At 36.2% G+C, this 10,361-nt stretch overlaps 1 protein-coding gene across 1 annotated transcript; it reads left to right on the top strand.

Moving 5' to 3' along the window:
* The first annotated feature begins 840 nt into the window (after positions 1–840).
* On the top strand, positions 841–1,767 carry LOC140507860 (putative olfactory receptor 10D4). The gene has a single exon (XM_072615727.1). The coding sequence runs from the start codon at positions 847–849 to the stop codon at positions 1,765–1,767; it is 921 nt and encodes a 306-aa protein (XP_072471828.1). The 5' UTR covers positions 841–846.
* Positions 1,768–10,361: the final 8,594 nt, after the last annotated feature.

Here is a 10,361-nt window from a genome sequence, read left to right on the forward strand (position 1 = left end):
TCAGACCAGTATGAGCCTGGAATGCTCTACCCCATGTCAGGCATAAATAGTCCATGTGTACATTTGGAGTGGATTCTCTAAATTTATGCATCTCATTTCTTTTGAGTTATTTCAATTCTGCTTAGCTCATAAAGCACAATATCATATTTCATTTGGGCATGTCATGGTGGGTAATCCCATGTCCTTGTCTCTCATATCATACAATCTCTCCAAAGTTTTTAGAGAGATTTTGAGAGCATCTTTGAGTCACTTCTTCTGACCTCCATATGAATGCTTGCCTTATGTGAGGATTCTGTCGCACAGACTTTTAGGTAAGCATACATTTGGCAGGTGAACAACATGGCCAGCCCATCGCAGTTGTACTCTCTGCATGGAGTTTTAATGGTTGTCAATTTAGTTCAAGAAAAGACATCAGTGTCTGGTGCTTTATCCTGCCAGGCAATCTTCAGAATCTTCCTAAGACAATTGAAATTGAAGTGATTCAGTTTTCTGGAATACTGGTACTGGTAGACTGTCCAGGTTTCACAGGCATACAACAATGAGGTCAGCACAATAGCTCTGTAGACCTTCATTTTAGTAGTCAGTCTACCATCTCTTCTCTTCCACACCACCTCTGACCTACATTCATTCTGTCTCATTCAGTAAGGACATTTGTGACAGAGGCATCTTGGATACTTAGTACTTGGAGGTTGTGGGACCCTGACAGCAGCTGTCTGCAACTTCTGGGGCAATTTGAAGCATTTCTTTCTCTTGTCTTCAAAAGCTGTGTATTTAAAAAAAAGAAAATATTAAACTAAATTACATATTTCCTTTCACAGATAGTGAAGAGGTGACTGTGCGTTGGAAATGAAGAACCACACAGTTGTGACTGAGTTCATCCTGCTAGGAATCCCTGAGACATCAGGGCTGGAGACAGTGCTCCTTCTTCTCTTCTTGTCTTTGTACCTATTCACACTGTCAGGGAATGTGCTCATCCTCATGGCCATCATTTCTTCCTCTCGCCTTCATACCCCTATGTATTTCTCCCTGGGAAACCTGTCTATATTTGACATTTGTTATTCCTCAGTCACCTCACCCAAAATGCTGTTCTATCTCTCTGGTCAGACACCAGCCATCTCTTTCCAGGGATGTGCAGCCCAGTTGTTCTTCTATCATTTCCTGGGCTCCACTGAGTGCTTCCTGTACACTGTAATGGCATATGATCATTTTGTTGCCATCTGTCAACTTTTACGTTACACAGTTATCATGAATCATCATGTGTGTTCCATTCTGGCAACAAGCACCTGGACGTTTGGCTGTGTTCATGCTACTATCCTGACATCCCTTACTTTCCAGTTACCTTATTGTGAACCAAATCAAGTAGGCTACTATTTCTGTGACATTTCTGCTGTTTTACCTCTGGCCTGTGCAGATACATCATTAGCACAGTGGGTTAGTTTCACTAATGTTGGCATTTTGTCTCTCATATGCTTCTTTCTCATTCTTGTTTCCTACACTCGTATTGGGATCTCCATATCAAGAATACGTTCCACAGAAGGCAGACAGAGAGCCTTTTCAACCTGCAGTGCGCATCTCACAGCAATCCTTTGTGCCTATGGGCCCATCATCATCATCTACCTACAACCTACTCCCAGTCCCTTGCTTGGCTCAGTGGTTCAGATATTAAATAATCTTGTGGCCCCCATGATGAACCCCTTGATCTACAGTTTAAGGAATAAGGATGTGAAATTTGCCCTCAGCAGAGTGTTATGTAAAATGGGAGAATGAATAAGCCTCTGAGTACTGCTGGCCAAAACTTGATTCTTCTTTGGTGACTACAATTCTCAAAATCATTTTTTACATTTCAAGAAACTGCAAGTCATTGTAAATTATTTTATCTTTTGAGCTAGCTGATTCTTACAAAATATGCTTATGTGTGTATGCATTTCCCCATGTTTCATAATGAAATTATCTATATAATTACATATTTTAACAAGTATTTTCTTTTTATTATGAACTTAATAAATATTAACAAACATTAGCATTTCAGTGCATAAAAAAATAAAGAAAACAAAAATGCATATGGAACTACACACTTGCATCATGTACTGTTCTTCAAAGCATATCAATCTCATACTCTAGTAACAAAATTGTCATAGTTACATACATGTCTATATCCTTCTGAAATTCCTTTTTCTCTTTTTAATACATGTTAAAATGATTTATTGATGCATTCTTTCTTCCTTTTATTTTATTTTTTAAATTTCTATCACTTCCCACCATCTCTATATGCCCCCAAATGGAGCATACTCCAGGTAAGCATAGTTAAGCCAAGAAAATCAATAAATCGGTTATGTCTAAAATTGTGCCTCTCATTCTGTAATTCTGGTCTAAATCTTCTCTACTGAGAGTTAGGAAACACATTTCGTCCTAGTCTTTTGAATTCCTGATTGGTTATTGCATTTACCAGAATTCTGAAATCTTTTAATATGGTTTCTCTTCCGTTATTATGGTTATAGTGTAAATTGTTTTCCTGGCTTATTTCACTCTGCATCTGTAACTGTTATTCCACAAACGTATTGGTTGGCTGATTTTCCTTTATAAGCAAACTGCTTCTTAGTTCTTTTATCCTATCAGAGGGCATGTAAAGGTAGACAGACCAACTCACCCACCCCCTGTCTTTCAGTCAGAGGTGTACCTCCTCTATCTTATAAGAATAGGAAAAAAAGGTGAGAAGAAAATCTAAAAGGCCAGAGTCACAATGGAGTACTGAAATTGTTTTCTGTTTCTTTCCTTTCCTCTCAGTTCATGAAGAGGGAGAGTTGGATCCCTCAGTGGAAGCTAGATAACACCACTACGCTCAAGCATGTCAACTAGAAGTATCAATAAGAGCTATACTATCAACTGGTGAAAATTCCTGACATTTGACTGGTGGAGTAGAATCCCTAGGGTAAGACAGTAAGTCAATAAGAGAGTGGCTACTTTATTATATTTTTAAGCAGAGACCCATGATACAAATCATAGCAAAATAGAAATCAGAGAAGGTATACAGAACAGGATATATGCCAGACAGAACAGAGCGAAGGAGCTTTCCTGATGGAAGCAAAACAGTCAACCAATAGAGATAGTTCTAGATGCAATGTGAGAGAACATTCCCTGAAATGGTAAAGACACTGCATTTGAAAATCAAACATAAAATAATCTGTGCAATATTTGAACACTGAATGCTTTTTTGAGATAAGTCCTTGCAGGGACATCTTGTCAAATTTTTAAAAAAATATTGAAATGATAGTTTCATTATTCCTTATCTCTTTTATGTGCATTAAACAATCTAACCATACTTGGATGCTGGAAAGTTATTATTTTTAATGATCTGTTCACAAAGTGCCATGGTCTTAGTGCAAACTTAAAACTTCCCTCAAGTGTCATTATTCTTTTGTTTTCTCTTTGTTTCTTTGTATTATTTAGTGCAAAGATGTCAAACACAGGGCCTGGAAGCATCATAAGCAGCCACACTCCAAAGTATGGCCTGAACCAGATTAAAATGTATTGGGAAATATTTTAAAAATAAAAATGTGCTAAAATACACATAACATTAATTTGTATTTTTTCTAAATCAATATCCTTCCACAGAAATCCTTATGCATACTTTAATGACTCCCATTCTATTTAAGTTTGTTATCACCAATGTAGTATATACACAATTTGAAAAACAGTCACCTGTAACATAAGGAGGCTAGAGCTGTATCTCTAATATTTTGGAGGGATGAAAAACGTGAGAGGAAATGGAAAAAAAAAGCAATGTTGTAATGGAGTGTTGAAATTGCTTCCTCAAGACGGCAGTGTGAGAGCACAGACTCACCATAGCTCTACAATTTCCTTCAGTTACCTCTAAAAAGAGAATCTGGACAAATTTTAGAATAACTGCATCCACTAAGACACAAAATGTGGCAGATTTTCAGCCCAGGATAGCCCCAAAGGTTCATGGAAAGTATCTGTTACATGGGGTTGGGGGAGCACAGAACACACAGGCTGAACCGGCACAGACTCTGCCATATTGGAGCGCAGAAGGAACTACTAGGGCAGATTGAATTAGAAGCAACAGTGCAGAATCTCAAACAAATAATCAGAGTATGAGAGTCAAGCAGAACTGAGTGAAACAAAAGCAATGGAAGCAATTTCAACATTCTATTACAGGTTTGTTTTTATTTAAGTATTTAACTTCCTAATCTGGATAATTTATATTTTTTTAAAAAATATTCATCCATTTCATTTAAATTGGCAAATTTATGGGCATACAGTGGGGCAAAATAATTTCTAATTATTGTTTTCATTTTCTCTTCCTTGGAGGTAAGTTCACTTTTTCCATTTTTGATATTGGTATTTAAGTTTTCTTCTTTCTTTTTTTAAATCAAATTGACCAAAAGTTTATTATTTATATAACATAACATAAATTCTTCAGATTAACAGAAGAGGAAGTTAAAAACTTAAATAATCTCATCACAGAAAAAGAAATTGAACAAACCATCAATGAACTCCCTAGGAAAAAAATCTCCAGGGCTAGATTAATTTACAAGTGAATTCTACCAAACATTTAAAGAATAGCTCATTCCAATACTGTATAGAATATTTGTGAAAACTTGCAAAGAAAGAATCCTACTAAATTCTTTTTATGACACAAATATGGTTCTGACACCTAAAGGAAGAAGACTCAAAACAGAGAAAGAAAATTATAGACCAATTTCCATAATAAATACAGATGCAAAAATTTTAAGTAAGATATTAGCAAAAAAATTACAGCAACTTTTCACAAGAATAATACATTGTGATCAGGTAGGATTTATTCTAGGAATGCGGAGCTGGTTCAAAATCAGGAAAATTATTAGTGCTATTGATCATATCAACAAGAAAACTAGCAGAAATCATACAATTATCTCAATAGATGTATAAAACTCTTTTGACAAAATACAACACCCATTCCTATTAAAAACACTGGAGAGCATAGGAACAAATGGAACCTTCTTTAAAATAATAAGCAGTAACCATTATTGCTGGATATTGCAGATGAAAATATAATACTAATGTTATCAAATAAAAGAAGAATTAAATGAGGTAATACTGAATTAGAACAACCAGGAGAACATTATACACAGTCAGGCACAGTGTTCAAGGACTGTTTTTGATAGACTTAACCCTTCACAGAATGCAAGAACCTACAACATCCCCAAAGGAGTCTTGAGGCAAAATGTCATCCACATCAAGAGAGAGAACTACAGAACTGGAATGCAGAACAAAGCAGAATATTGTCTCTTATGTTATGTTTTGTTTTGTTTTTTTCTCATGATTTCTCCCATTCATTTTAATTCCTCTAAACAACATGACTAATGTGAAAATGTGTTTAGTAAGAATGTATGTGTAGAACCCATATAAGATTGCCTGCCCCCTCAGGGAAGGAGGGGAGAGGGAGAGGAAGAAAATTCAAGACTTATGGAAGTGATTGTTGAAAACTGAAAAAAATGAATTAATTTAAAGAAAAAGAAATTGCTTCCTGTTCCCTTCTGAGCCAGTGCAGAAGAATGAGAGTTGGTTCCATTAGTGGAAAATAGAAAAGAACACAGAGTCTACCATGGCAATTAGATAGTATCAGTAAGATCAAGTGACAAACTGAAGAAGGAAGTCACAAAAGGGGGGACAATTTTTATCTTCCTTTTGTAATGTCATAGGCATCCTGCATAATTTGGAGAGAAGTAGAGAAGTGTCTAGCTTTCATGAGAAATCAAACGAGTGTGATATAATAGTTGTTCATATAACAGCAAGGAGGACAATGTCACTGCTTTGCAAAGCATATGGGGAAGATACTGTGAGGTGTAAGAAGACCTGAAAGCAAGAGGTTGTGAAAGGCTTTGAATGCCATACAAAGGGTTTTATATTTGATGTTAGAATTGAGAGAAATGCTTATTAATAACCAATGATTTGGGGACATTCAGAGTTCCTCCATTTAGTTTCTAAAGACCTAATTTCAAAAGTTCAGTGTCTTGAAAGACATTATTGATAACAAGATTGGACTAAGTTTTCTAACAATCTTATTCAGATCTCTCCCAGGTTGGGAAGCCATTGTGCTCTAGTCAGGTTTGGTTGGTAATAAATTCTTTAGAATTTATTATCATTTATTTATTGTTAGAATATTTATTACTAGAATTATTAGAATTTATTATTATTAGAATTGATTGCCCAAGGCTGGGGTAAGAAAATGAGATAATCAAAGTTCATTTGAAAAGGTTCAGCCTGTCATTGTAATATTCATTTTGTCATTAATTGATAATCAGAATTCATTGCCATCTTTGGGAATACCCCTCTTCTAATGGGCGCAAGATTATCAGTATCGTCATTATTTTATGGAAAACTTTCCATGTTTTTCTAAGATCTTTGAACTCATTATTTCTTTGAGCACACAAGAGTTCCATCATGATCATATACCACAACTTGTTTAACCATTCCCCAGTTGATGGGTATCCCTTTTTATAGATTCCCATTCTTTGCCACCACAAAGAGAAATGGTATAAACATTTTAGAAACATAGGTTCTTTTCCTTCTTCCCTAACTATATTTAGGAATAGACTTAGTAGTGGTATTGCTGGATCAAAGGATATAAGTAGTGTAATAACTCTTTGGGCATAATTCCAGATTGCTCTCCAAAATAGCAGGATCAGTATACCATTCTAACAACCATCAATTAGGGTTGCAATTTTTTCAAATCCTTTCCAACATTTGTCACTTTCCCCTTCAATCATTTTAGGTAATTGATAGGTATAAATTTTTATTTCAAGGTTATTTTAATTTGCATTTCTCTCATCAATGATGAATTCTTATCCCAAAATGTTAATTACTTACACTTATCAAATACAAAGTTACTATATTTTGTGCTGCTGTAAATTGTATGTCTACTGTGTTCCATTGATCTATTTTTCCATTTCGTAGCTAGTACCAGAAAGTTCTGATAATTACTGCCTTATAAAATAGTTTAAGATCTAGTTGTGGTAAACCTCGTTATTTTACATTTTCTCATTAGTTCCTTTGATATTTTTGACTTTTCTTTCTTCCAAATGAATGGAAAACTATTATTTTTTCTAATTCAGCAAAAATAATTGGCAATTCAATTGGGATGGTATTGAATAAATAGCTTAGTTTAGTCAAAATTCTCATTTTCATTATATTGCCACTACCTACCCATGAACAATGCATATTTCTCCATATATTTGAATCTTATTTTATTTGTATAAAAAAAATTCTTTTTAAGAATTTTGCTTTCATGGTTTCTAGGTTTGTTTTGGCAGGTGTACTCCCATGTATTTTATATTGTCTAAAGTTATTTCAAATGAGGTTACTCTTACTATCTCTTCTTGAAGTGTTTATTTGTATATATAGGAATACTGATTATTTATGTGGATTTACTTTATGTCCTGAGACTTTGATACAAATTTTAATTTCTTCAACTAATTTTTAGTTGTCTTTGAGATTTTCCAAGTATATTGCCATGTCATATGCAGAATGAGATAGTTTTATCGCCTAATTCTGATTTCTTCTATTGCTTTTTCTTCTTTTATTGTTATTGCTAGGATTTTTGATACTGTATTAAATAACATTGGGGACAGTGGACATGCTTGTTTATCACCTAATTTTACTAGGAAGGCTTCTAGCTTATCCCCATTACAAATAATGCTTGCTGATGGTTTTAGATTTTTTTTTTTATCAATATATGGAAAAATCCATTTATGCCAGTATTTCAAATATTTTTTCTTTTATTAAAATTAATTAATTTATTTTAATTTTCAACATTCATTTCCACAAGATTTTGAGTTCCAAATTTTCTGCCCATCTCTATCCTTGCCCATTCCTAAAGGCAGTGCATTCTGATTACCCCTTCCTCCAATCTGCCCTCCCTTCTATCACATCCTTCCTTTCCCTCATCACTATTTTCTCTCTTTCCTTATAGGGCTAGGTAGATATCTATATCCCATTACCTGTATTTCTTATTTCCCAGTTGTATGCAAAACCAATTCTCAACATTCATTCCTAAAACTTTGAAGTCCAACTTCTCTCTCTTCCTCTCTCCCCACCCATCCCCACTGAGAAGACAAACAATTCAATATATGCTATATATTATATAAGTGTAGTTTTCCTAAAAACTTCCATGATAGTCATGTTGTGAAAGACTAACTATATTTCCCTCCATCCTATCCTGCCCCCTATTTATTCTATTCTCTCTTTAGACCTTGGCCCTCCCCAAAAGTGTTTACTTCTAATTACTCCCTCCTGCCATTTGCCCTCCCTTCTGTCATCCCCTCATGCCACTTATCGCCTACTCCCCTACTTTCCTGTAGTATAAGATAGAGTTTCATACCAAAATGAGTGTACATGTTATTCCTTCCTTAAGCCAAAAGATTCATTTTATCTTCTCACCTCACCCCTTTTCCCTGCTTTGAAAAAGCTTTTTCTTGCCTGGTTTATGAGAGATAATTTGTTCCATTCCATTTTTAAGTTGTCTTTGACCTTGGGAGTTGAAAAGTCTTAAAACCACCACAGCTGCCAGTGATTTAGTTCCCTGAGGTCTGCAACTGTGATTCTTTCTCAGACTGTTGCAACAGTTCTTTCCTATAGTCTTTCTAGATTGTCTTGGGCTTAAAATGTGTTTCACTCTGTCATTTTGTGGGTTCTGCTGCTCTAGAATTTGTTTAGTCATTTTTTACTGGTACTTAGAGGGGTTTTGGGGGAGAGCTCAGAGAGATCACAACTTTCATTCCACCATCTTGACTCTACCCTACTACTCCTGGCAATTTTACTTTTTAGGGAGTGCTCTTCAGTGAATTTTTGTGCCTCCTTTTCCATTTGGCCAATTCTACTTTTTAAGGAGTTGTTTTCTGTAGTGCACTTTTTTCCTATTTGGAAAATTATATCTTTTAAGGAATTGTTTTCTACAGTCAATTTTTGTCCTTCAGTTTCAGAGCCATTGATTCTCTCTTGCATACTTCTCATTTCTTTTCCCAAATTTTCTTCTGCCCTTATTTGATTTTTAAAATCCTTCTTGAGCTCTTCCAAGAAGGCTATTTGGGCTTGAGACCAGTACCTATTCCCCTTTAAGGTTTTGGATGTGGGTATATCAACAATGTTATCCTCTTTTGAATTTGTGTTTTGATCTTCCTTGTCTTCACAAAAAGAACCTGTAGTCATTATCTGTTTCTCCTTTTTCTTCCTATAATGTTTACCTATTTCCTGGCTTTTAAGTTGAGGTATCCTGCTGGAGTACAATGGGCACTGTCGCAAGCTTCCTTTCCTTGTCACTGGTTTTGTGTGCTATGGCCTCAGGTGCTGGCAATTGGAGACTTTAGGGCTGTGGCTGTTTACCTGGTGTTGAGCTGGGGTCCTAGTGGTGGTGGCTGGCATGTGCTGAGGGCAGGTAGGATTTTTCTGCATGTCCTAGGGACTACACTGAAAATATCTGGGTAAGGGTCAAGTCTGGCCCCTAGAAGATACCTGCTCACCCAGGGTGCTCTGAAGCATGTGAAGGTTTGGCTGTTGGGGGACACCTGCCCACTTGTAGCCATACCTCCTGGAGTTGTGCTGAAGTACTGAGAGATTTGGCTGTTTGAGGATGTCTGCTGTCATGAAACTGTGTTTTCTAGAGTTGTGTTGAATCACAAGGTGGTTTGGTTTCCGGAAAATGTTTGCCCACTGGGTGCACATAGTGGTTCTCAAAGCTGTAGTCTACTGGTTCCTCTGCCTGTGTCAAGCCACTCAGGGGGTCCTGGTGTTGGCACTTGCCTGCTCCACCACCCTGGGGCTTAAGATCTCTCTTTAATTTACTGAGGTGGGTCTTGCTGGTAGTTTGTTGGGACACCTCCCATCTTATACTGCTCCCCTTCCACCAGAGCAAAAGGGACCTTTCCTCTTAATTCCCTAAGCCTCCTGGGCTAAAAGACTGCTGCATTCCATCTTTCTGCTGGCTCCCAATGTTACAAGATTTTTTTTCCTAGGGTCATATTTTCTAGGTTTTTAGAGGCTAATAAGGAGAGTGAGAGTGACTTACTGCTTACTCTGCCATCTTTGCTCCCAGAAGTCCTTGTAATTGTATCTTTTGATGCTATTATTTTGAACTAACCATTCACTGTGTATATACTCATGGTAAAGAAATGGAAATAGTAGCACAATGCTAAAGATTTAGGTCTCTTGGGTTTGGGTGACAGAAGAACTTTATAAAGTCACAATTGTGCCCAGGTATCACCCACATGTTTACATGGATTCTGTTGGAGGTGTCATCACTCCATTACTATTGAGGGTAACTCCATGCTGTCAATCACTCATGTTCATAATTGAGATATCATCTT

The sequence above is a fragment of the Notamacropus eugenii genome, chromosome 5 (genome assembly GCF_028372415.1).
Source record: "Notamacropus eugenii isolate mMacEug1 chromosome 5, mMacEug1.pri_v2, whole genome shotgun sequence".
Taxonomy (NCBI): domain Eukaryota; kingdom Metazoa; phylum Chordata; class Mammalia; order Diprotodontia; family Macropodidae; genus Notamacropus; species Notamacropus eugenii.